Raw genomic sequence first — 27,539 nt, forward strand, 5'->3', positions numbered from 1 at the left:
CTGTTTTATGACAGTCTGATCTAAGATTGGCATTCACAGTTGTGAACCACTCCAGAGAGCGTGACAATTGGCGTAGTCAGCACAGGAGTCACATGCCACAGGTCAATTGGGCTTAAAGATCATAACCCAACACTATTTAAAGTTTAAATTTGATATGGAGAGTTTTAAGGGTTAAAGATGAGTTACAATGGGTGAATCACAATCCTATGAGAGTCTTGACTCAAAAGAACTTGAAAAAGTATGTAAAGAAAGGGGGCTATCTGTTAAGAAGAAAGCCGCAGAACACGAACTGAGAGATTTGCTCATGGACTTTGACCAAAAAGCAGGGTCTCAGCCCCCCTAGACCCCAGATGCAGAAGAAAAGGCCCCATTGAGGCACTTGGAAGCCAAGAAACAATGCAAGCATGAAAGAATGATGGTGGAAGTCCAAATGAGGGAGAAGAAAGATGCCGAGGAAGCTGATGAAAGAGCCACTCTTCTCTTCATTAATTTATTCTCTCCCATTCTTAGTCCCATGAGGCATTACCCCCACCCCAAGCATGCTGTCTCTGCAGCCCCTGCAGGTCAGGAAGCTCTGCGAGATCCGAAATCAAAGCTAGGTCCCCTGTGTGGCAATGCAGCCTAGTGTCATCAGACTCCACAAGGCAAAGCCTTCAACCTGCCAGTGCCCGGCTTCCCCCGCCCTGCTGCTCAGGGCAGTTTAACTCGGTTTGTTTCTCCATGAATCAGGGAAGTTTCATAGCACAGAAGCAGGAAGTCCTGAGAACTGACGCAGGAGGGAGTAGGATTTCCAAGTAATCTTGTGTCTGTCTTGTTCCCTCTTCAGGCCACATGCGCCCTCTATGAGATGATCTCGGTGAGCAAGTCCAGAGATGCCACAACCCGCCTCTATCCTCAGCTGCTAATGGCGCTTCTTGTCGAAATCCATTTCAGCCTGGGACAGAGCATACCAGGGGATAAAGTCTCTGGAAGGGAAAGCAGCCGGCAGAGCCTCCACACCAGGTACTGCGCCTACTGGAAAGTCAACGGTCTAATTACATGGACAGTCATAGAGAAGTCATAGTTCTCTTCTCCAGCTCTCATGTGGCCCCTGCAGGTTTTCCATAACTCTCTAATTCTGAGGGAGTTAGCAGGCAGGGCTTAGGTTGCAAGGGTGTCTCTCAGTGGTAAATGACATACCGACCAATGCACTGCAGAGGAAGTAGAAAGACTATCCCAGCAGCTATGGGGAGAAATTAGTGGGAGCCAATTTGCCAGTGTGTCAAAGGAATGTGGGTCCGACACTAAAGGGCGGAACTTCTCCTGTTCTGTGACATTGACATGCCCTAGTGCTGATGTGCAATTGTCTGTAGGATTTGCTCAGAACTCTTTCTCTTTCTTCATATTATTAAATTGTATTACTATAGTGCCTAGGAACCCCAGTCACGAACCTGTGCCTTCCTAAGCTCTATTTAAACCATTGGTGTGTCTTTCCACACACAAGTGAATCCGTCACTCCCTGACAGACCTGCCATGAGGGGGCTCCTGGCACTCAGTCACGCTGGTGTGTTGTTTGAATCTAGCTCTGCAGTGGAGGCTATAAAGATGCTGCTTCTCTGTGTTGGCTGCCGTTCCGAGCTGACTGTTATGGAGAAGGAGCAAGGCTGGATCCTCCTACAAAGCCCCCAAGATCACCTCCATGGGGTGAGCCTGCTGGCCAGGTAATACACAAGCATTTTCCATGCAGTCAGTCCTGCTAGTGGGGGCAATTCCAAAATGAAACATTCCTCACTTCGGGCTGCCATGTGGTCCCAAGCTGACCCCTCACCCCCTTGTTGCAGAACGTGCTTCTTCCCTTACTATCAAAGGTATTTCTGCTTTGTGTCACAGAGCCATGGTGCACTATGCTTGCCCTGAGACCACAAGGATGCTGCTGGACCTAGTGATCCCGCTCCTCGACAGAGGTGATAAGAAACACAGGCTGACCATGATGGCCTTCTTTGTAGAAGTAAGTTTCATTAGCTGATGAGAGCAATTGGGTCTTGTGTCCTAGATTAGTGAGCAACTCCTTAAATCAAGCCTTTGAGACTCATTATTGCGCTACATAAACGATGAGCTTTATTGGTCATGTCCACATTGCCAGGTGTCCATGCAGCACTGACTAGCTCCCCCAGTCCTGTCCCAGCACGCTCAGTGTAAAATCTGAGATGGATCCTTTAGGGGATCATTGGTTGCTCCAAAGTTGTAATCAGGAGCCTGATGAGAATATCCAAGAAACTAAGGTTCTGTAGAACAGCATCAGCCTGGACTCTCCCGAAGGGCAGCTGGGTCTCCTGTCGGCATCAGCCTTTCTGCAGGTCCATGAAAGGTTCCTCCCTGCGAAGTCACTAAGGAAAAGCAAAGAGGGGCATTGAGAGTGGGTATGGAGGAGAGAGGATCATGGTAAAAGCTCCCCCAGATGCAGGATCATTAGCTCTGAATGTGGCGAGCAATCTTTAACCTTCTCTCTTGGATGGGTTAGTTAGAGGCACATCACCAGGAATGAGGTGGCTCTATAGTCCATCGCTAGGTTGTCCTCCCCATTTCCACGGGTTCTGTCTGGCTAGTTCCTATTGACAGTTTTCAGGGATTGTCTCCTCATCTAACTTATTAAGGGATGGGGTTTAATTCTCTCCTCACCAGGAGTCCAATCCTGGGCCCATTGAGATCAAAGGCAAAACTTCCACTGACTTCAGTGGGGTCAGGATTTCAACTCAGGGGTTTGATTTCTCAGTCCCAGCTTTCACGTTATCTCAGAGCGGCTTGTTCTGCTTCACAGGGTCACCACGAGGGGTTCGGCTGCTCTTGGCAAACCCCCAGATGCACAAGAGTCCGCCATACAAATGGTCACTGAACATTTTGTTGCCCTACATGTTCTCCTGGAGGGTAGAGCAGCTCTGCCAGCGCCTATGGCTGAGTCTAGTGCTAACGGCCAGGAAGTCAGTGGGAGGACTGGGTGTCACACACAAAGTGGGGCTGATGTATAGCAATGGACGGTACAACATGGAGGTTATGATGCTCTCCAGAGAACCGACACACAAAGTTTTCCGGTAAGCACCTGCTGCTGATTCGCTCTGTGTTGTTTTCAGCTTCTGCGTTACGAAGAGGCCAAGAAGCTCCCACATCCAGACACTTTGGACCGTCTCGAGGAGTGGACAAAACACCCCAGCCCAGTTTTCCGTTCACTTGGTCTAAGAGGACTCGGCATCCTGGCAACCCAACCAGGGAAGGTGAGAGCCCAGGCTTGGTTAACTGGAAAACGACGAGGTGGCTGTGACCCAGTGGACTGAGTTCTGGGCAGGCAGTGAGGCACAGTGTTCTGAGCCCACCTCTGCTGCTGGCTTGCTGACCCTCTCGGTGCCTCCATTTCCCCAGCAGGAACGGGGATCACAACGGCCCCTCAATGCAGATCTTTCCTCGGAGAGTATTTTAGATGGGATTTTACTGCTTGGATTTCAGGTGGACGTTATCATTCTCCTAGGGCTACCACACGTCCGGGTTTCCCCGGACATGTCCGGCTTTTCGCTCTTTAAATAGCCGTCCGGGGGGGATTTCTAAAAATCTAAAAATGTCCGGAATTTCCCCCCAGTCGGCTATTTATCGACCGAAAAGCGGCTGACAGGGCGGCCGAGCGCCGCTCGCATTGGGGCCTCGGCAGCAAAGCCCCTTCCCTGCCCGCCCCGCATCCCTTGCAGCCTTAGCACGCCGCCTGGCAGCGCTGGGGGGCGGGGCTGTGCGCCTGTGAGGGAACGCGGCGGCAGGGCTGGCAGCGGCGGCCAGAGACCCTCCCCCGCTTCCCCCCCTCCTCCACAGCCACAGCACGCCGCTCGGCAGCGCTCGGGCGGGGCGCTCCTTGGGGCGTGGAGCCAGACACCTGCTCTAAGCTGAGTGGCACGGTAAGGGGGCCACGGAGTTGGAGAAGGGGGGCAGTCAGGGGACAGGGAGCGGGGGGGGGGGGGTTGGATGGGTCGGGAGTTCGGGGGGGCTGTCAGGGGGGCAGGGGTGTGGAGAGGGGTTGGGACAGTCAGGGACAGGGAGCAGGGGGGGTTAGATGGGTCGGGGGTTCTGGGGGGGCTGTCAGGGGGCGGGAAGTGGGAGGAAGTGGCTAGGGGGCAGGGCTACCCCCCCAATGGAGTGTCCTCTCTTTGAAAGTTCAGATATGGTAACCCTAATTCTCCCCCATGCAAATTACCCCAGCAGCATTCCTGTTCCTTCTTGGAGAGACCATTCCTGGTGCTGTCACAAAGGAAGACCTTGATTGGTCTAAAGACCTTAGCGAGCACACAGGGCCCTGTCTCATAGCCCCCTCCAGTGGCAAGACCCAACATTGCAGCACTGCCTCAGTTTTCCCCTCCTCGGCTTGACTTCACAAATACCTCGTTCAATAACACCCTTATTCAGGCTCATTTATTAAGACAAACAAGCCTTTGAAGGCCAAAGATGAAACCCTCAGAATCAAACCTGACAGTGTCCAATGGACTAAAAATCAGAAACAGGATCTTCTGCCATTACCACATCTCCTCTTCTGAGCTCACTCAACAAAGGTTCCACCCTGTCCTTAGTAAACATAAGAAAACTTAACTTTGGCCCCCTTCCTGGGCACCCCTTCTGCAAGCTTTTGCCCCCAGGCTCTGCGGAGTTCTTTGTTCTCTTGGGGGAGGACTGCTTCCCAAGGCTTCCTCCCTGGAGGCCCTTTTCCCCCATCAGATTCCCCCTGCCTTCCCTCCCAGGGTACTCTAGGAGCCACTCCCCCCTGCTCCTGCTTCCCCTTCCTTCCTGACAGCCCAAAATAGTTCTCTCCTCCTCCGCTGCATCTGATTAATGCATGGAGCTGGCTGGCCCCAAAGTCTCTGGCCCTGAGAGAGGCAGAGCACTCTCTTAAAGAGTGTTTGTGACCCTGCCCCCAAATGATATTTCAATGCCTTGCACTATCAGGTCCAAGTTTCTCAAACTTTGCAGAGGGTTCAGCTCTCACCTAGGACTCCCCATGGGCCAGGTTTGATTTTTTCCCCAAGTTTCACCATTTGGGGGATTGTCTGCATGGGAAAAGAAGGTGGCTAGAAGTTTTCGTTTGTTTGTTTGTAAGTGGAAAAACTGTCCTACAGCTCAGAGACGCAATCACCCCAGGAAAAAATCACAATTGACTGGGGAGACAGCATGGAACATTTCCATCCAAAAAGGGAATGTTTTTAGGAGCGTATCAAAAGGAGCAACTAAAATGGAAACTGTGTACCAGCCTTAACTATGGAGATTGCTGCCAGCATCTGCTATAATAATAATTAATAGCACGTAGAAAAGAGAGAAAAGCCCCGAAGCAAACCACAGCTTTGCCCACCCTACACCAGAACGACCCGGGATGGGGTTAGGATTCACTGATTGCCTCGTCAGGCATCCCCATCGATTCTAAAGCACCACGCCTCCAACTGTGGAGACAGAGCTTCTCTCTGACTTGGTGCCATGGGGTAGAATAAACACAGCCCTGGCACTGTGGCGTGTACTCACTGGAGGGCTGGGAGATCTGATGAGCCCCCCCATGTGTGTGTGTGTAGGTGGAACAAGTCAAGGCCCTGCTGCCTGCCATCCTTTGGGGCTCGGATGAGATGGACGATGGGAGTATTCTGGAGGCCATCTCAGCTGTTCAGAACCTTCTGCAGAGCCTGGATGGGAGTGAGCTCACCAGCGTGGCCAGGAAGCTAATCCCCTTACTCGATGCTGTAAGTCAGGGGCTCTTGACCTGCCCATCCCCAGCCAGGCAGTGTTGTGACTCTGGAGTCGTAGTGGTGGCATATCTGACCTGATCAGTTCCGAGCCATTGCCTGGGCCTCAGGCATTGGTGACACCTTGGTCTCTCGTGTTCTGTGTGTGGCATGCAACCGTTTGGTCTCCTGAGGACTGATATGCTTTAATCTAACTCAAGTTAACATGCTCAATGTAGTGGTCATGGGGTGAAATGTAATGTCCTGTGCTTTGGAGTCTAGATGAATGAATGACCCTTAAATGCTATGAAACTATAAAAGTGTTGAACCCATTAAAGAAACCCTCCAAAGAGCCCTTCACTGTGGATGGAGTCAGCACTTACAGGAGGCCTCCAGGGAAATTTAGGAACCACTGTCCTAACCTGTGTTGTCTGCCCCTCCACCCAAACCTTTCTGCAAATGGGTGCCCTCTTGGTGGGCAGACCATGGAGTTATTAGTCAGACTGGCCCCTATCTGTGGTTTGCATTGTGCCGAGCTCACCGTATAAGGAGAGTGTGAAGCTCCCTCGGTGAGATCCCCTCATGGTTGTGTGTCCATCACAGGTGAGACCCCAGGTGCGCTCTGCTGCCATCATGCTCTTTACAGAGTTGCTTAACACAGTGAAGAGGAGGCAGAAGCCCCTGCTGCAGGAGGAAGTGACCCGCAGCCTGGTCCCACTGCTCCTTCACTTACAGGACGAGGACCCTGACGTGGGCAAGGTGAGTCCCGTTGCCATGTGCTCCCTGGTGCAGCAGGCCCTGACTGCTCCAGCTCTCCTGCTAGGTCTGTCTCCAGAGCCGCCTCCCAAAAGTGAAAAATCTCAGCCCTACCCGCTTACCCAAGCAAGTTCCCTGGCCTTCAATGGACACACAAGTGGAGATGTTTTATGGCTCCCAGCAGCCACTTCCTAAGTCACTGAACTGCAGCCACCATGAAGATCAAACTCCAGGAGCCTCCACTAATAGGAACAAAGAGACACCAAGGGTCAGCAGGATACCATGTGACCCCCACATTCCTTTCCCTCATTGATCATTTCAGCTGGCTTTTCACTGCAGAGTGACCACAGATTCCAGCTCTTCTCATGATGCAAACTCTCCTTGTCCCATCTTGTGTTGCAGAGGTGTCAGAAAGCCTTGGCTGGGTGTTTTCAGCTCCTGGGATGGTCTTGTCCTAAGCAGATTAACAGCAAGAAGGCTTGGCACACCCATCCCCGGGTGGTGGACAAGATCTGCCAGCACTCTGTAAGTGAACAATCGTCTTCTCGTGAGTGCTGCTTCTAGATGTGGGACCGGAAACGTGTTCCCTCACTCACTGCTCTGATTGCATGTCTAGTACTAGCATACTGCACTCTGGCTTCCTCTTAGAAGCACCCAGCTCCCCCACTCCTCCCAGTGCCTGTCAGATCTGAACAGCCAGACCTGGCCAGGAGTTCAGTACGGAGGTGAAAGCTCACAACATAAAGAATCAGTTGATGGCAAAAATGCCTTCCGAATCCTGCAGGAAACTGGATGTCCCCATTTTTCACCTTACCCCAGCCCATTGGCCACTTCTGCACCGTATTTCCTATGCTCTGCACCCTCTCTAATGTCCTCCCCAGATGAAGCCCATACAACCGGGCTTCAGTGTTCTCTAGTGCCAGGCTCCAGCCCTGCAGTGCCAGCAGCTCAGACACCAGCAATGTGTCTGGTGATACTTTGAAATGGTCATTTAATGACTCCCTGGCATGTAGATGGTCGCCCCCAGGATACATGGAGATGGGAGCTGCATTCTTCCCACCCCTCCAAGCCAAGCAGCTACCTGGAGATGAAATCTCTCTTCTCCTCACCCTGCGGCCCCAGCAACGAGAAGCTTCTTTGGTTTCTATTCCTAGGTGCTGAAGCTCAAGAGCGTATCTGACATCTTGCTCCAATGTCTGGATCACCTCCAAAGCCCCCAGGCTCCAATACGACGGGCAGCAGCCATCTTTATCGGTAACCACGACTTTTCTTAAGCAACTTCTATCTGAGAGGTTGTCCCGTGTTCTGCTTGGAGGGCACTAGCAGCAAGAATTAACCCCCTGGGATCCTAGTGTCTCGATTTCCTGCCCTTGAGGCAGTTGGGCTGGGGATTATATCAAAAGGCCTGGAGCAAATTACAACCCTACCCTCTAGCTCCACCGACTGGAATCCCTGCGGAACTGCAGCAATACCATAGCCATTGGCAATCAGGCTCTCTGTATCTTCCAAGACATGAGCCTCTTTGTCTTGGAGCTTGTGGACTTGTCTGATTATCCCAGGGACCACTTGAAAGCTGTTTTGCTTGTTGGAAAGACTGACATTTTTTAAAAGGTAGCCCCAGGGGAGGTGAAAACTCCTGCAAGATTCATTTCCATTGTACGTTCCAGGTTGCACTGTTCAAAGCTCGGAGCCCACCACGGTCAGGCAAGAGAAGGAGCTGATACTTCAGTGTAAGTAGTTGCCACATGGCTGTGTTTGCATGTGGAAGGAGAGCTCATGCTCCTTGTAGAATATCAGGGTTGGAAGGGACCTCAGGAGATCATCTAATCCAACCCCCTGCTCAAAGCAGGACCAATCCCCAGATAGTGTTTGTTTGTTTTTTAAACCCCAGTTCCCTAAATGGCCCCCTCAAGGATTGAACTCACAACCCTGGGTTTAGCAGGCCAATGCTCGAACCACTGAGCTATCCCTCCCACTTGTGAACCAGTCTAGGAAAAAGTGCAACTCCCCCGCCATGCTGCTGCATTGAGTTCAATTTAGACGTGGCCAGAGGTAGCTGTTGAGAGAGCCTGGACATCAGTCCCAGCTTTGTTTTCTCTGATGTCAGGCGTCACTTCCATCTCCAGGTGCCAGAAGGTTTTACCAGGAGAAAGTAAATGCCAGGCAGGGTGAGAGGCCCTGGCATGTGTCAGGGAGATGGTGCTAAGGAGGTGGATGCCCCAGAATGCAGTGGAAGATGGTGCTGCCAAGGGCAGATGTCCCTGAGGACTTAAGCGGTTATCAGATGGCGATGACACTGATAGCCCTGGTGGGTCCAGAGCATCTGGGAGGAGTTAGTTGCTGTGGAAGTTCAGGGGCGGCTCCAGGCACCAGCGCAGCAAGTGCGTACCTGGGACGGAAAGCCACGGGGGGCGGCGTGCCGGTCGCCGTGAGGGCGGCAGTCAGGCAGCCTTCGGCGGCATGCCTGCGGGAGGACCGACGGTCCCGCAGCTTCGGCGGCAATTCGGCGGCAGGTACGCTGAAGGCGCGGGACCGGCAGATCACCAACAGAAACGCCGCTGAATCCGCGTGACCAGCGGACCGCCCATAGGCATGCCACCAAAGGCCGCCTGACTGCCGTGCTTGGGGTGGCAAAAAACATAGAGCCGCCCCTGTGGAAGATACAGAGGCCCATGGTGCAGGTGCTAGGGCATGCTAATACGATATGTGTTTTGACCTGAGCTTCCTCTCTCTGCCTCAGCTCTCAGTGGCCTGCAGCAAGATCCGGATTCCTCTGTCCGTCTCAGTGTCTCACGGGCCATTCAGCAAGTTCGGGATGGTGGCAGAAACCAGTCACCTCAGACCCTAGGAGCTAGATTCAGGAAGCTGTTCTGCTGCTTGACTGGCCAGGAGGAGAGGGAAAATGCTCCTGACAGAGATCTCTTGGGTGGCCCGGACCCTTCCCAAAGCCACCGATGGGACTCAGCGGGGCCCTGAGTTTCAATTTCATTTTGAAAACTTTCACTGCTGCACACATTTGAAAGATAAGTTGATTTTTTCACTGAAGTTGAATGTTGAGATCATTCAGGTGTGCTGTAATATCACAAAAGAAAAAGAGATCTTGATTCCAGGACTCATTTTCAAGCTCTGGGAATTTTATTGGCCCATTTTCTAGGAATTTTGCTACCTCCTCTTTCAAAGCAACAAAACGCTGGAGCACTCTTCCTCGACTCAATCACCTCATTTCTGTATGGTAGATTAAGTCATTGCACTCGGTGTCTACCCCTTCAAGAAAGGCTCAAAATGTCCTACGTTTTAGTCCTCTAGAACGGATGTAGTTTACAATGGAAACTACCACTGACATTACATGCTCAAATTTTAAGACTTTGCCTGCTGATGTATAATGCAGTGATGTTTGGTTATTTCTCTCATGATAAATTCTTCAAGAAGAGTAACTGCTCCAACATTTTTTTGGCACATAGCTGGAGCACCATCAGTACAAATGGCCACCAAGTTTGTGAAATCTAATCCCGACTTATCATTCATGCACTTTATCACTTCACTGGAGATTTCTTTTCCGGTTGTGCGACCCGTCATGGAGCACATGCCAGCAAGTTCTTCAGTAATTTCAAAGTTTTTATCAATACCTCAATAAAAATAAGAAGTTGGGCGGTGTCTTTTAAATCAGTGCTTTCATCCATAGCTAGGGAGTAAAAGCAGAATTCACTGACTCTCTGCTTTAACTGATCACTTAAATTGGTAGAAATGTCAGCTATTCTTCTCCGTACAGTCATGCGTGATAGACTGACATTCTCAAATATTCCCCTCTTTTCTGGACATAACTCAGATATAGCAATCAACATACACTTTTTTAATAACTCGCCTTCTGTGAAGCATTTCCCAGCAGCAGCAATTTCCTTAGAAATTTTAAAGCTTACTTTAGTAACTGTATCGTTCTCAGTGCTCACTTTCTTGAAAATTTGCTAACTAAGCTGTTCTGCTGCTTGACTGGCCAGGAGGAAAGGGAAAATGCTCCTGACAGAGATCTCTTGGGTGGCCCGGACCCTTCCCAAAGCCACCGATAGGTCTCAGGAGGGCCCTGAGTTCCCACAGAGAAGTTGGTGACTGGAGGAGGTCAGCTGAGCCACCACCCCAGCGCCGAAGCCAGTGCCTGCATGATCCTGTGGTAATTACCTGCATTGTTCCCCATGAGATGTAGGCAGCTGGGGATGAGTTTAAGTGACCCCAGTACTGAGCAGAATGATGGCTACTGGCTCCAGCTAAACAAAAAGGTGACAAGACTGTTAGTGTAAAACCAAGGGCATTTGCTCTCACGTCTCTGTCTTCCTTCCATAATGGAACGAGTTGCAAGAGAGCTGGTTCATTACATCAGCCACGGCATTAATGACCTTTTCCCTTTCTTCTGATTAGCCTCCGATCTCTGATACAGTCTTTGTGACCTTGTAGGAAGAGATGGAATCTGGATGATGGGGATGGATCACTTGATAAATTGCCCTGTTCTGTTCATTCCTTCTGAAGCATCTGGCACTGGCCACTGTCAGAAGATGGAATGCTGGGCTAGATGGACCACTGGTCTGATCCAATATGGCTGTTCGTATGATCCAGGCCTCTAGTTCCCCTTGGACAGTTAAATAAAACCCTTCATCTCTCCATCCATTGACATTATATAATCTCACTTTTCTTTAGACACTTGGGCCAGCACTTTCAAACATGGATGTCAAAAGTTAGATACCTAAATCCATACTTCTTCTTCAACGCTTAGCCGAACGGTCGGCCGTAGCAGTTGTTCACCATTGATCCGTTCCTGTGCTTGACGGGCCGAGAGCCCAACGTCGGAATAAACTTGAGGCACCCATGTAATAGGGGGCCTGCCTTTGGGCTGCCTGCACCCCTTGATTGGTGGAATTGTCTCTCGGATGTTACGAGCCACTCAGAACGGCGTCTGCGGACAATGGCCCCAGTAGTCTGTAGACCGGAGCGACCATAAACATCTGCTTTGCAAATGAAGTCATTCCACTCTATGCCCAATATACAACGTTGGCATTTTATGTGGAAAGCCTCCAGCTTTGCCCACTCTGAGTGGCGCAGTCCCAATGTTTCTTTTGTGATATTACAGCACACCTGAATGATCTCAACATTCAACTTCAGGGAAAAAATCAACTTATCTTTCAAATGTGTGCAGCAGTGAAAGCTTTCAAAATGAAATTGAAACTTTTCAGAAGTCAGCTGTCAAAAGGTGAAATGTGTCACTTTCCCACTTGTGCACAGCGTATCCCTCAGCACAAACACGCCGAGTTAGGAGAAAAATATGCAAAGCACATCATTCTTTTGATTGAAGAATTTGACAGAAGACTTACTTTGTCTAAAGAAGAAGACATCCAGTTGAAGCTGATTGAAGATCCCTTTTCTGTGGATCCAGAGGAAGTGCCACTAGATTTGCAGTTGGAGGTTATTGAACTTCAGTGTTCGGCAGTTTACCGAAATAAGCACAGAGAAAGCAGCTTGCGGCACTTCTACAAAAGTCTGGACAATGAAGTTGCACTGAAAACGTTCAGCATTTTTGGACGCACTTACATATGTGAACAAACATTTTCCATCATGAACATGAATAAAAACAAGCAACGTTCTTCTCTGACTGACGACCATTTGGAAGACATTATGAAAATATCCTTTTCAAATATGACCCCCGAATGCGACAAGCTTGTTGCCAAAAAGAGATGTAATATTTCTCATTAAATTTGCAAGGTAATTATGAAAAGTACAAATGTTTTCTTTCAACGGAACAGATGTTTTTCATTTTTCCATGATTAATAAAAATATTAAAATAATTTAAAAAATTGTTTGATTTAATTGAAAAATTCTTAATAAAGTATCACACACCCTCCCCCCCAAACCTTAGCTGTTTCGGCGGGGCGGTGCTGGGGAAGGAGGGTTTGTTTCCGCGGGGCTGGGTGGCGCTGGGGGGGGGTTTCCTGCGGGGCCGGGGGGTTTTGGCCCTCAGCTGTTTTCTTTGGAGTAATATGGCCCTCGCCGCTTTACGAATTGTGCAGGCCTGTTTTAAAGCTTACTTTAGTAACTGTATCGTTCTCAGTGCTCACTTTCTTGAAAATTTGCTGTTCTCTACTAAGGTTTTTCGCTAAACTGGCTGCTTTAATTATTTTTTCATTTGGGCTCAATTTGGCGAGATTGGGATGCTTAGTTTCAAAGTGCCACCGAACATTGTATTCTTTCAGAACGACTAACGTTTCGCGACACACGAGGCACAGTATTTTGTCTTTGGAAATAGTACATAAGTATTTATTCGTCCATTCAGTGTTGAAAACTCTGTGCTCTGATTCTATTTTTCTCTTTTTCTTTTCACTCATGGTATCCATTATGAAGCTCAAGATTTTGTTGAATAAATTCACACACAAGGGAAACACTCACAGTCACACACAAAGAGAAGAGATATCTCACGGCGCATGGCACACTAACAAGGCACTGACGGTGTGTGGAAGCCTGTAGGTCCAGGGGTCACTATATTACTGCACACAGCAGTCAATCAATGCAGTTGTAGATAACTCTCTGCATTATGCATTTTTGTATAACTTTTATATGACTTTGTATTGAACCTTGGTACTATGTTATAGCAGGCTCCTAAAATAGTATAATTAAGGTAAAAGAAAAATTTCTTCTGTGCAAATTTTTGAAGCAGAGTTCAAATTTGTGTGCCATGAGGCAAATGCGCCCAAGTGAGTAAAATGCTTATACATTTAAAAAGTTTTAATTTGCAATTTGTGTCAATTTATATGGGTTTTCCCTCCCTCCCAGTGCCCTTCCCCACAGCCCCACCACCACAACTAAACAATGCCCCACACAGACCCCCAGTGCCCTGACACACACAGATCTTTGAGTGGGAGTTCCATTGGAGGAGAAGGTACCTGTATTTGCGTCTGTCTTTGTATTGCTTGTATGTGTAGAGGCCTGTAGGGGCAGCGTGCTGGGCGGGCAGCTGAGCCCTGATTGGGGGCGGAGCTTGGCTGAGGAGAGGGCCTATAAAAGCGGCCACCCAGCCAGGCAGCGGCAACAGCTGCGAGCAGCGGCACAGGAGGCAGTGAACAGGGCTGCTAACGGGAGTTTGAGTGGGAGTTGCATTGGAGGAGGTGGAAGGGGAGGCAGGAGGGCATGGTGCCCTGTGTGCTGTGTTTCCCCAGGTGCAGAGGGCACAGCTGAGCAGGCGGGCCCAGGCAATAGCAGCCATGAGCCAAGCCGCAGGTGACACAATGCAGATGATTGCATGCGGCAGCTGCGTCCTAGCAGCGGTACCTGAACAGAGGTATGTGTGCATGAAATGCCGCCTAATAGAACTGCTGGAAGAAAAGATCCAAGGCTTGGAGATGCAGGTAGATACCCTGATAGAGTTTAGGAGGGGGTTCGAGCACCTGATGGAGCAAAGGCAAGTGGGGGCTGAAGGGGAATGCTCAGGGGCACAGGTGGTAGCAGGGGCTAAGACCTGTGAGGGGGGAATGCCGGGGGGAGAACAAGGGCAGTGGAAGCATGTGACTGTGAGAAGCAGGCAAAGGAAAAGGAGGGCCAGTGAAGGAGAAATAGAGCTCAGGAACAGGTTTGGGTGTTTGGAGAACGAGGAAGGGGTGCAGCAGGTGGTAACTGAAGGGGGCAGGGTGAGGAAAAAGAGATGAGCAGCTAGTCCCATAGAAAGAGGGGAGGAGTTGATGGAGACAGCACCAATTCTGGGCCCCGGGAGGATACAGGATGACGTAAGGGGGACTATAAGGGAAAATAGGAATGGACAGGGGTTGCAACTAGAGGGAACAGGGGATAGATTAGTAGATCGCACTGCCACCAGGCAAAGGCAAGTGTATGTGATTGGGGACTCCTTACTGAGGAGGTTGGACAGGCCTGTAACCAGGGCGGACCCAGAGAACAGAAGGGTGTGCTGTCTCCCGGGCGCTAAGATACGGGATGTGGACTTGTGGCTGAAAAGGATCCTAAAAGGAGCAGGTAAGAACTCCTTGATCATCCTTCACGTAGGAACAAATGATACGGCTAGGTTCTCACTAGAGAGAATCAAGGGAGATTATGCCAGGCTGGGGAAGACGCTTAAGGAATTCGAGGCTCAAATCATCTTCAGTGGGATTCTGCCTGTTCCTAGAGAAGGGCAGTAAAAGGGTGAAAGGATTGTGATGACAAATAGTTGGCTAAGGGAGTGGTGCTATAAAGAGGGCTTTGGGATGTATGGCCACTGGGAGGCTTTCGGGGACAGAAAACTGTTCTCACGGGACAGACTTCACCTGAGTAGGGAAGGAAATAGACTTCTGGGAGGGAGGCTGGCTCATCTCATCAAAAGAGCTTTAAACTAGGAATTTGGGGGAGACGGTTGGGAGATGTCCAGTTAATCTCCACACCAGATTATAACATTGAGAGGGAGGACAATGAGATAAGAACAGATACAGCCAGGGGGAAGAGATTGGACATAAGGACGGGGGGGGTGGATACCAGACTAATGGGTCATACTAGCAGTACGGTGTCCATATCAAATGGGAGAACGAATGTGAGAGAGGCCAAAAAGCATAAATTAAGATGTTTATACACCAATGCGAGAAGCCTAGGTAACAAAATGGAGGAATTGGAGCTCCTGGTCCGAGAAATGAAACCGGATATCGTAGGAATAACTGAAACGTGGTGGAACAGTAGTCATGACTGGAGTACAGGTATGGAAGGGTATGTGCTGTTTAGGAAAGACCGGATCAAAGGTAAAGGTGGGGGAGTAGCATTGTATGTCAATAATGAGGTAAACTGTAAAGAAATAATAAGCGATGGAATGGATAAGACGGAGTCTGTCTGGGCATTACTCACATTGGGTAAAAGAACTACTAGAGCCTCCTCTGGGATAGTGCTTGGGGTGTGCTATAGACCGCCGGGATCTAGCCTGGATATGGACAGAGAACTTATTAACGTTTTTAGGGAAGTAAATACTAATAGGAACTGTGTAATCATGGGAGACTTTAACTTCCCAGATATAGATTGGGGAACAAATGCTAGTAACAATAATAGGGCTCAGATTTTCCTAGACGTAATAGCTGATGAATTCCTTCATCAAGTAGTTGCTGAACCGACGAGGGGGGATGCCATTTTAGATTTGGTGCTGGTGAGTAGTGAGGACCTCGTTGAGGAAATGGTTGTAGGGGACAACCTTGGCTCAAGTGATCATGAGCTAATTCAGTTTGAACTAAATGGAAAGATTAACAGAATTAAATCGGAGACTAAGGTTTACGATTTCAAAAGGGCTAACTTTAATAAATTAAGGAGACTGGTTAGGGAAGTGGATTGGACTAACATATTTAGGGATCTAAAGGTGGAAGGCTCCTGGGATTATTTCAAGTTGAAGTTGCAGGAGCTGTCAGAGGCGTGTATCCCAAGAAAGGGAAAACGGTTCATAGGCAGGAGATTTAGACCGAGCTGGATGAGCAAGCATCTCAGAGGGGTCATTAAGAAAAAACAGGAAGCGTACAGGGAGTGGAAAAGGGGGGGATCAGCAAAGAAACCTACCTTATTGAGGTCAGAGCATGTAGAGATGGAGTGAGAAAAGCAAAAAGCCGAGTAGAGTTGGACCTTGCGAGGGGAATTAAAACCAATAGTAAGAGCTTTTATAGCCATATAAATAGGAAGAAAACAAAGAAAGAAGAAGTGGAACCGCTTAAGACTGTAGATGGAGTGGAGATTAAGGATAATCTAGGCATGGCACAATATCTAAATGAATATTTTGCATCGGTATTTAATGAGGCTAATGAAAGGCTGAGGAATAGTAGAAGCGAGACGGATGGGAATAAAGGAGTGGGGATTGACATTACCGTATCCGAGGTAGAAGCCAAACTCGAACAGCTTATCGGGACTAAATCGGGCGGACCGGATGATCTTCATCCGAGAATATTAAAAGAACTGATGCGGGAAATTGCAAGCCCGTTAGCGATAATTTTTAATGAATCCATACACTCGGGGATGGTACCGTTTGACTGGAGAATAGCTAATGTGGTTCCTATTTTCAAGAAGGGGAAAAAAAGTGACCCGGGTAACTACAGGCCTGTTAGTCTAACATCTGTAATATGCAAGGTCTTGGAAAAAATTTTGAAGGAGAAAGTAGTTAAGGACCTTGAGGTCAATGCCAATTGGGACAAATTACAACACGGTTTTACGAAAGGTAGATCGTGCCAAACCAACCTGATCTCCTTCTTTGAGAAAGTAACAGATTTTTTAGATAAAGGAAATGCGGTGGATCTAATATACCTCGATTTCAGTAAAGCGTTTGATACGGTACCGCATGAGGAATTATTGGTTAAATTGGAAAAGATGGCGATCGATATGAAAATCCAGAGGTGGATAAGGAACTGGTTAAAGGGGAGACTGCAGCGGGTCGTACTAAAAGGTGAACTGTCAGGTTGGAGGGAGGTTACCAGTGGAGTTCCTCAAGGTTCGGTTTTGGGTCCAATTTTATTTAATCTATTCATTACTGACCTCGGAACCAAATGTAGGAGTGGGCTGATAAAGTTTGTGGATGACACAAAGTTGGGAGGTATTGCCAATTCGGAGAAGGATCGGAATATCCTGCAGGGAGATTTGGATGACCTTGTAAACTGGAGTAATAGTAATAAGATGAAATTTAATAGTGAGAAGTGTAAGGTTATGCATTTAGGAATAACTAACAAGAATTTTAGTTATAAGCTGGGGACGCATCAGTTGGATGTAACGGAAGAGGAGAAGGATCTCGGAGTCCTGGTTGATCGCAGGATGATTATGAGTCGGCAATGTGACGTGGCCATGAAAAAAGCTAATGCTGTCTTGGGATGCATTAGGCGAGGTATTTCTAGTAGGGATAAGGAGGTGCTGGTTTCGTTATACAAGGCACTGGTGAGACCTCATTTGGAGTACTGTGTGCAGTTCTGGTCTCCCATGTTTAAAAAGGATGAAATCAAACTGGAACGGGTACAAAGAAGGGCCACTAGGATGATCCGAGGAATGGAAAATCTGTCGTATGAAAGGAGACTCGAGGAGCTCGGTTTGTTTACCTTAACCAAAAGAAGGCTGAGGGGGGATATGATTGCTCTCTTTAAATATATCAGAGGCATAAATACCAGGGAGGGAGAGGAATTATTTCAGCTCAGTACTAATGTGGACACTAGAACGAATGGATATAAACTGGCCGTCGGGAAGTTTAGGCTTGAAATTAGACGACGGTTTCTAACCATCAGAGGGGTGAAGTTTTGGAACAGCCTTCCAAGGGAAACAGAGGGGGCGAAAGACCTCTCTGGCTTTAAGATTAAGCTTGATAAGTTTATGGAGGGGATGGTTTGATGGGATACAGTGATTTTAGTCAATAGGTCAATAACAATGGTCAATGATGGGATATTAAAAGTTACTACAGAGAACTTTTCCAGGAGGACTGGCTAGAGAATCTTGCCCGCATGGTCGGGGTTCAGCTGATCGCCATATTTGGGGTCAGGAAGGAATTTTCCTCCAGGGTAGATTGGCAGAGGCCCTGGAGGTTTTTTGCCTTCCTACGCAGCATGGGGCAGGGGTCGCTTGCTGGAGGATTCTCAGCGACTTGAAGTCTTTAAATAATGATTTGGGGAGTTCAACAGCTAAGTCAAGGGAGAGAATTCTTCCAGGAGTGGGTGGGTCAGGTTTTGTGGCCCGCATCATGCGGGAGGTCAGACTAGATGATCATAATGGTCCCTTCTGACCTTAGAGTCTATGAGTCTATGAGATCTCCCTCACTGCCCAGCACCCCCCAACAGACCCCCACTGCCTAGCACCCCAAAACACACAAACCTCCCCCACTGCCCAGCGCCCTCCACACCCTCACAGCCCAGCACCCCCCGCACATCTCCTAGACACTCACTCCACCACACCCTTCCCCCTTCCCTGGCCGCACTCACCAGCCCTGCTGGGAGGTCTCTGGCTCCTAGGGTGAGAGCAGCAAGGGGAGTCTCCAGTGGTGAGCGGGAGCCAGTTCGCGGGAACCGGTTGTTAAATTTAGAAGCCCTTTTAGAACCAGTTGTCCTGCGCGGGACCGGTTCTAAAAGGGCTTCTAAATTTAACAACCGGTAAGTTGAAGTGACCAGGACCATAGCTGGGGGGGAGCAGAGGGAGCGGCTGCTCCCCCTGAGCACATTATCCAAAAGTGGCGCCTTAGGAGCCGACCCCATGGGTGCTCCAGCTCTCCGCCCCGCTCCCCGGCCCCAGCTCACCTCCGCTCCGCCTCCGCCTCTGAACACTCTGCCCCGCTTCTCCCCCCCGCTTCCCGCGATCAGCTGCTCGCGCGGGAAGCCTGGGAGGGCAGAGAAGCAAGCGGCAGCTTCGCGCTCAAGCCCAGGGAGGCGGAGACGGAGCGGAGGTGAGCTGGGGTGGGGGGAGCCGTCCGCACCACAGCAGGTAACCCGGGGGGAGGGGCACGCAGGGGAACCGCTCCCCACCCCAGCTCACCTCCACTCCGCCTCCCTGGGCCTGAGCGCGAAGCCACTGCTTGCTTCTCAGCCCTCCCAGGCTTCCTGCGCGAACAGCTGATTCGCGGGAAGCGGGGGGGCTGCAAGCTCAGACTGACTCGGTGCTCCAGGCACTGCGCAGTGGCAGTGTGGCCCGGCTCCAGCCGAGCGGCGCGGCTGTAGCACCGCCAGCCACCTCCAGGCAGCGCGGTAAGGGAGCAGGGACGGGATGTTGGATAGAGGGCAGGGGAGTTCAGGGAGGTGGGGGGGGTGGATAGGCGTCGGGGCGGTCAGATGGCAGGGAACAGGGGGATTGAATGGGGGCAAGGGTCCCGGGGGGCAGTCAGGAAGGAGCAGGGGTTGGATGGGGTGGTGGGAGGCAGTCAGGGGCAGGGGTTCCAAGGGTGGTCAGGGGACAGGGAGAAGGGGTATTTGGATGGGGAATCAGGAGAGGAGTTGGATGGGGCAGCGGAGGGCAGTCAGGGGACAGGGAAGGGGGTGGATGGGGCAGCGGTCCCGGGGTGGGCATCAAGGAACGCAGGGGGTTGGATGGGGCAGGAGTCCCGGGGGGGGTGGGCCAAAAAGCGCTCAGGACGGGGGCGGTGGCTGAGCCCTGTGTCCCGCTGGGGGGGGGGGGAGCGAGCGCTCCGTGCCCGTGTCCCGCTTGGGGCAGTGGGGAGGGGCAGCAACGCGCGCGGGCTCCGTGTCCCGCTTGGGGCCGGTGGGGGAGGCGGGTGGAGGCGCGGCGGCGCACGAGGGCTCCATCCCCGTGCCCGTGTCCCGCATTGCTGGCTCCTGTCGGCGGGCAGGCACGCCACCAGGAGCTGCCCCAGGAAGCGCCGCCACGCCAGCCTTGGGACTTTGTGTGCGTGGGGTTTAGAATCCCCCTGCGGACCGCACAGTGAGCCCCCACGCGCCGCATGCGGCCCGCGGGCCGTATGATGTGCAGGCCTGGTCTTGTGGCATACTCGCGACATGTCTGAAAAGCATAAAACGCCATCTGCGGACAATGGCCCCAGTAGTCTGTAGACCGGAGCGACCATAAACATCTGCTTTACAAATGAAGTCATTCCACTATATGCCCAATATACAACGTTGGCATTTTATGTGGAAAGCCTCCAGCTTTGCCCACTCTGAGTGGCGCAGTCCCAATGTTTCGCAACCGTACAGCAGTACAGAGAGGATACAGCTCGATTAGATCCTGAACTTGGTTGTCGTGCCGAGATTATGTTGATTCCGTATTCATTGTAAACGACCCATAGCAGCGGCTGCAATGCCACACTCAGGCACCTAAATAAATGGCCTGACCTTTCTCAAATGCTGAATACCAAGAACTTCTCACTCGAATCTGCCGAAGCCGTGGCTGTTCAGCTCCTCTGAAAATCAATCCACTCGTCTAGATGCCTGAATATGAATGTTAGTGCCAGACTTTGGACAGTGACATAGGAAGACATTGGCCTGAGCCTATGCATGGACTCTCATCCTACAATCCAGCCCCTCAACAGATACATCCCAGCTTCTGACTGTGAACCATTCAGCTACAATGGGGAGGCCTAGATGCTGTAAGTGAATTAACATGTAATGATAGATAGACAGATAGATAGATAGTATAAGCTATTCTTTCTACCATCTGCCGTACGGATTTGCTCTGTAGAGCTTGCTGTCCCTGTTACTCATGGGTATTTATGTTGCAGAGCCCCACATGAGAGAGGGAAGGATTTCAGGCCCAAGGCCCAAGTGGGGCAGGAAGAAGCACACGCTCACCTCAGTTGCCTTCTTTGCTGAGGTAAGTTTTGTTGACTTGTTGAACTGAGATTGCAGAGCGTTGCTCAGTCCCATATTCTCACAACTGGCAGTGCCCCATATGTATGTCTGGGGCACCTTGCATCCTCATTTCTTGACCTGTAAGTGGGGTGGCCTGGGGTTTATGTAAAAGGCAGGGATTGTGTTGAAACCATAATCATCCAGATACTTCTGAGGAAATCCCTCTGGAACAGTGGAAATAGTGCAGCATTCGGCCATCAGTCCCTCGGTAATTTCCCAGATTGTGACTGCATTTGATTTCCCATGAGACGTCTTGAAAACTGCTCTCTTTGTTGAGAGGCTGAACCTCTGAAAGTTCGCCCTGGAGAATGTAAGCATTGACAGGAGAGCCGTTGTGTTGATTCGCTAGGGCGCACTGTCCAGCACGCCGGCAGACAGACCCAGATCAAAAGGCCTGGACTTGGTACGTGAACGTAAGTAATATCCTTAGGTTAGTGCAGTGAGGAAGCAGAGGTCCCAGGGTGTGGGTCAAGGAGATGGCAATGGGGACGCAGAGGCCCTGTCATGGCACCAATGGGGTCTAATTTGTACTGTGTGCTTTGGTCATCCACTGTGTGATCATCCTCTTCTATAATGGGCGCCATCGGCCTGTTGTAATGGCTCCAACACCACCCTCCTCCAGCCTCAGGAGAGGGAGGTGTTCCCAAGGGAGAGGGGGCATGGCTGCGGCATCCCCGAGGCTTCTCTGCTTTATGCTGGGGGCTGGCCCAGTGGCCAGATGGCCTCCAAGTTGGTGGGGGTGGTGCACAAAAGCGGCTTTCAGGCACATTCCCACGCAGCTGCCAGGATCTGCACTGAGCCTAGGATCTGCAGAACCATATCACAGGCTGGGCCTCAAGGCCGGCAGGTTGGCAGATGCTGCACTGAGCAGCAGAGTTACTCTGTATCCTGAGTCAGGAAGCTTTTCTGCTGCTTCGCTGATCAGAGGAGCCTGGTAGTTAAATGAGGCAGGAAGATACACTTGGTTAATGCAAAGACACAGATGGAGCCCTGGAAGCCCGTATTTCCTGGTGTTTAGTCAAAGAAGATCAGGCCAGGGCAATATGACTTGACAGTCCTCAGCAAGGACTCATCAGAGAGACCCTCAGATGTAAAGAGGGAGGAGGTGGGGGATATTGGGTACAAACTCCCCAGATCCAGTTCCTTAGTCCGGGATCTGAGTGAGGGTGAGACCAGCCCGTCAGTCAAAGGAAATAGTGGACAGTGAGATGGTTATAGGCTAAGCCTAGAGACGCAGGAATGAGTCCAACCCCTCTTTGTTCATGGTGGCCTGATCCAAACAAAGCTCACGGAAGTCAGTCTCTCTGTTGTCTTTAATGGGCTTTGCCCCAGGCCCATGGAGAAGAGAATGTGTTCTTTGAGCCCTACAAAGGACAGAGCAGAGACCATTTCCGTCATTAATAGTGTGATGATTGAGCTGGAATAAAGCTAATCCAGGGTTCCCCTTTCTCTGCTGTTGCTAAACTTCTTTTTTCCTTGTTGATCCCCCAACACACGAACTGCTGGGCACCGCCAAATTCCACAAAGAGGAGAAAAGAGGGAGGAGCAGCATCCGCCTGCTAAAATTCATGGCTGAGGACGGACCAAATAACCTTTGACCCTGACTAGCTCATTATGCGTTCCACAGAGGACCCTTATTACATAACAGTACAGTGATTGGCCAGCCCCAGGCTGGCAGGATAAACCCAAAGCACAGCAACCTCTGTCCTCATGACTGAAATGGGCTAGTGCCACTAGACTGGGCCATGTCTCCTTCACCTCCATTACGCAGCAGTAAGGGTGTGAATCACAGCAAGGAGATCAAAGCTCTGTAGAGTTAGAGACAAGCTCTCTCCTCGCCACCTTTCATATGGCAATTCTCACCCCTCCCCCACCCCCACCCTCACCCCTACCCCCACCCTCCCACACACACACACACATTTACAGAGGAGACTCTAGACAAAATACAGCAAAGTGCAAAATAACTGGTCCCTGGACTGTGGGAGGAGAGTTATGGGCAGGGAGTGAGGGAGCTGATGGCAAGGAGAAGGCTCCGGGGGAGTGTGGTCACGGTGATCAGTGAGCCTATGGGAGTTATTCACATTCTCAGGAGGCCAGGACAATTGCTTAAAAGTAAGACAGGAAAGCTGGAGGCAAGACCACGCTAACCATGAAAGCAGGTTTGCCTGGTACGGGGACAGTCCAGCTCGCAGCGTAGTTCTCCTACAGTCGCTCTGGACTGACTCTGGCTCTTGTCCCCACTGAGTCTCCCACCCCAGCCACCATGCACACATGAGCCCAGGGCGACTCTGAGGAGATCCCTATTTTCTGAACAACGGCTTCAGGAAGGACCTGGCTGGCTGGGAAAGCGCAGAGCACTACAGAGCCGGCTGGGCCCTTCATGTTTTTCAGCCTGTCAGCATATTGGATTCAGACTAATTCTCAGGCTGAACTCTATTTAGAACAGGTACCTTTGTTCCTTCCTGTGCTAACGTCACTCCGCTTTGGGGGAGAATAAGGACAGAGGCCTATTAGAGATCTGTAGAAAGCCCATCTGGGAGACAGATTCTTCCACAGCTGCTTCTGTGAGATTCTGACAGCTTCCTCTGAACCATCGGGTGCTGGCTGCTGTCAGAGATGGGGTCCTAGACTGGATGGAACTCAAGTTTTGATTCAGTCTGCTAATGGCTATAGCTAGTCCTTCACTAGTCAGTACCAGGCTCCAAGAACCAGCTCCTCGGATGGTGCAAATTGGCTTAGCGCTATGGACGGCAATGGAGCTCTGCAAATTCCCACCAGCTGAGGATCTTTAGCCCTGCAGCATCAGTGACTCAGGACACTGGAGTGTGTTGGCTGAGGCTTTGAAATGATCATGGCAGTGAGAGATGCCCAAACCCAGCACTGGTGGACTTGGGGACGCTGAGATCTGGATCCGGAGCCAGAGCTGAATGATGTGGCTTGGGGCAGTCGCTGATTTCAATAACCCCTGGTGTGTAGCTAGGCTGTGTGCACTGCACACTGGGTTCCCAACTGCAGGATTTGACTAGTAGCCTTTTAAAAAAAAAGTTTTGAGGTGCAGAAGGACAAGGAAAAATGTGACACCCTGTCCCAGACCCTGAGCTATTTCTGTAGTACAGGGGTCCCTTTACGAACACAGCAGCCATCTCCATACAGCAGCCAACAACAAAAAAGCTTCCATGATCCTTAAATCCTGACCCTGTCCCTCTTCCATCCTGCGCTGTCCTTTATTACACAAACGCCTTGTCTACATTTACGTCCGCACGTAGGGTGCGTGTAGCTACACATGAAAGGCTGTGGTAGGGAGGGCAGCCAGGCTCAGCTCAGGGAGCTGCCGGTGCCATTCCGCACTGCCCCCTCCCCCGCACCAGAGCCTTTCCCCACTGGAATCTTTCACTGCTGTGGGGAAAGGCTCTGGCAGCGGGTAAGGGGCAGGACTCTACCCTACTAAATATAGCAGCGTAGACACGAGAGGCCCTGCATGGGCATGTAGGGTGCATAGCCATAGGGTTCAAGCGTCCCTTTACTTGCCTTAGCCAGGCCTCACCGTCTACACTGCTGTTACACCCGTGCTAGCAGGGTCAAAATAGCCCCAAATGTAGACCTACCCAAAGCAACCACCTCTGTTCCTGGAGTCCTAATTGACTGCGCTTGAAGAGGCTTGGGGATTGCAAAGGAAGGCAGCGTCCAAGTTAACACCCTAGCCCAGCAGCAGCCCCTCTGGTGGGAATTCGTCCTGGGCTCACTGCAAGGAAACAGTTCCCCCTTAGTTAGGACTTTGTATTGTTCTTCCAAAAAAGTAAGGCAGAAACTAGTCATGTAAGCCACTCACCACAGGGTGGCGCTGATGCTCTGCCTCCCCTACGTTTTTCTCCTCTTAGGTCCCTTTGCAGCGAATCAGATTATGTCCGGTCTCTGTGCCCATTGATGCAGTCTGAGTAGCAGGAGCCCTTCAGCCCCACGGTGACATGGGCTGTTATGTGTTTGAATGATTAATCCTTCCTCTTCCTATTCCAGGCCAGAAGGGCTGAGGTGCTGTTTCCCGAGGAGCTGTTCCAGGACTAGCGAGGTAAGCACAGACACGGGCCGTGCACTACAGCTCAAGGTACACCCAGGAGCGCCGCCAGCGTTTTTGCTGCCCTAGGTGGCAGAAGGTCCCGCCCCCGAAATGCCGCCCCCGACAGGCGGCAGAAGGTCCCGCCCCCGAAATACCAACGACAAGGGGGGCAGCCGAAGATCCGGCCGCCGCGGTCACCGCCCCCCAAATGTTAGTGCCCAAGGCAACCGCCTAGGTTGCCTAATGGGTTGTGCCGGCCCTGGGTACACCCCTGTAACCCTAGAGGGGCAGTAAACGTGGTCCTTTCAGGTGGAAACAATGGTCGTTTTAATATGAGTGTCGAGTGTTTAGATGCAAGCTGGATGGCTAGAAACAGAGAGTTTGGAAGATCAATATATAGCTGAAGATCATTGCTTTTATTGTGTTTTTTTCCCCTCTCATAGGAGCCTTTCCAAGCGTCACAGAAGTACGGGCCAGAGTTAACACGGCATCGTGTTGTTTGTTGCATAATAAAGCTGCTGCTGATTTCCAAGTGTGTGCGGCCAACTTTCCTCACTGTGCACTAGGCCGCGTGTAGCCATGTGACTGAGATGTCGGCCTTCTCTTTTCTGGGCACTGCACCTTTAATAATAGAGGAATCTTGCTGGCTGCAAGCATCCTGGCTAGGGTTGCCAGGTGTCCGGTTTTCGACCGGAACACTCGCTCGAAAAGGGACCCTGGCGGCTCCGGTCAGCACTGCTGACTGGGCTGTCAAAAGTCCGGTTGGCGTGGGGCTGCCAGGCTCCCTACCTGGCTCCGCGCGTCTCCCCGCAAGCAGCGACATGTCCCTCGGCTCCTAGATGGAGGGACGGCCGCAGCCCCTTGCACAGCCCCCACCCCGAGCGCTGACTCCGCATCTCCCATTGCCTGGGAGCCGCGGCCAATGGGAGCTGCAGGGGTGGCACCTGAGGGTGGAGACAGCGTGCAGAGCTGCCTGACTGCGCCTCCGCCTAGGAGCCAAGGGACATGTCGCCCTTTCCCTGGAACCAGCTGAGGTAAACACCACCCGGAGCCCGCACTCCAAAACCCCTCCTGCACCCCAACCCCCTGACCCAGCTCTGAGCCCCCTCCTGCACCCAAGCTTGGGGATTGGTCCTGCTTTGAGCAGGGGGTTGGACTAGATGACCTCCTGAGGTCTCTTCCAACCCTGATATTCTATGACTCTATGATTCCCTCCCAGAGTCTGCACCACCCCAACACCCCAACACCCTACCCCAGCCCTGAGCCTCCCCTGCACCCCAAGCCCCTCATCCCCAGCCCCACCCCAGAGCCTGCACCCCTAGCCGGAGCCCTCACCTCCCCCCCCCGCATTCCAACTGCCTGCCCCAGCACTGAACCCCTTCCCCCACCCGTCATCCCCGGCCCCACCCCAGAGCCCACACCCCCAGCTGGAGCCCTAACCTCCTCCCGCACCCCAACCCCCTGCCCCAGCCCTGAACCCCATCCCGCACCCAAACTCTTTCCTGAAACCCACGCCCCACCCCCCTGCCGCAACTTGGACCCCCTCCTGCACTCAAAACTCCTTGTCACCATCCCGGAGACAACACCCCCAGCTGGAGCCCTCACCCTCACACCCCAACCTCCTGCCCCAGCCTGGATCCACCTCCCACACCCAGAACCCCTCATTTCTGGCCCCAGTCCAGAACCTGCACCCCCACCCCAAAGCCCATGTCCCCTCCCACACCCCAACCCCCTGCCTCAGCCCAGACCCCTCCCACACTCCGAACCTCTCATCTCTGGCCCCACCCCAGAGCCCACACCCCCAGCCGAAGCCCTCACCCCCTCCCACTCCCCAACCACCTGCCCCAGCCCGGTGAAAATGAGGGAGTGGAGTGAGGGTGGGGGAGAGCAAGCAACAGAGGGCGGGGGGAATGGAGTGAGTGGGGGTGGGGCCTCGGTGATGGGGTGGCAATGGAAGGGGCCTTGGAGAAGGGTTAGGGCAGGGGTGTTCGGTTTTGTGTGATTAGAAAGTCAGCAGCCCTAACGCTGACTTTCGGGGGCAGGGGGCAAAGCCGGGGGGCCTGCTGTAGTCTGATCAATGGCTGGAGTTCCAAGTGGTGCCTGTTGGCTCACAGTGGAGCAAGTTCAGCCTTTCCTTTCGAAAACTCAGCCGGGCATTTTGAAGGAGAATCTCAGCTTTCTTCTTCCTTTCTTTCAAGTGAGTCGCTCTAGATTTTATGGCTGTGAGTAAATACTTGAAAATGTGAACTCCAGAGGCTCAAAAACCAGAGAGCAAATCATCTATTGATTTATTAACCTCATGATTTGGGGGGACATGACATGATTTTTGAACATGGGGTGTTGGCCTTACTGCCTCTGCGTCTAACCCTTGGCAGGGGGAAAGGTACTTCCTCCTCGTGGGTTGCCAATTTAGGTTGGACGTATTCCTGAAGGTTTCATAACATGACATAATCCTTAATTAAAGATTAATCTTGAATTCATGGAGACACCAAGCCAATCCTGGAGGCTTGGCAATCCTACCTGCAGCACAAGCCGCCTTCTCTCAAGAAGAAACACTTAGGTGGTAAGGTGATAGGGAACAGCCAGCATGGATTTGTGAAGAACAAATCATGTCAAACCAATCTGATAGCTTTCTTTGATAGAATAACGAGCCTTGTGGATAAGGGTGAAGCGGTGGATGTGGTATACCTAGACTTTAGTAAGGCATTTGAT

The 27,539-nt window shown here is 51.3% G+C and overlaps 1 protein-coding gene and 1 long non-coding RNA gene across 2 annotated transcripts; both read left to right on the top strand.

Annotated features, from left to right (window-relative positions):
• Positions 1-832: 832 nt before the first annotated feature.
• Positions 833-7,808, top strand: LOC135974166 (maestro heat-like repeat-containing protein family member 7). Its single transcript, XM_065561007.1, has 8 exons — positions 833-1,002; positions 1,563-1,700; positions 1,870-1,987; positions 3,108-3,248; positions 5,568-5,732; positions 6,318-6,473; positions 6,873-6,995; positions 7,625-7,808. The coding sequence occupies exons 1-8, from the start codon at positions 848-850 to the stop codon at positions 7,742-7,744; spliced, it is 1,116 nt and encodes a 371-aa protein (XP_065417079.1). The 5' UTR covers positions 833-847; the 3' UTR covers positions 7,745-7,808.
• Positions 7,809-20,045: 12,237 nt separating this feature from the next.
• LOC135974167 (uncharacterized) lies at positions 20,046-21,161 on the top strand. Its single transcript, XR_010591373.1, has 3 exons — positions 20,046-20,511; positions 20,644-20,735; positions 21,123-21,161. It is a non-coding gene; the product is annotated as an uncharacterized LOC135974167 (long non-coding RNA).
• Positions 21,162-27,539: the final 6,378 nt, after the last annotated feature.

This window comes from Chrysemys picta, chromosome 11, assembly GCF_011386835.1.
Source record: "Chrysemys picta bellii isolate R12L10 chromosome 11, ASM1138683v2, whole genome shotgun sequence".
Classification (NCBI taxonomy): Eukaryota; Metazoa; Chordata; order Testudines; family Emydidae; genus Chrysemys; species Chrysemys picta.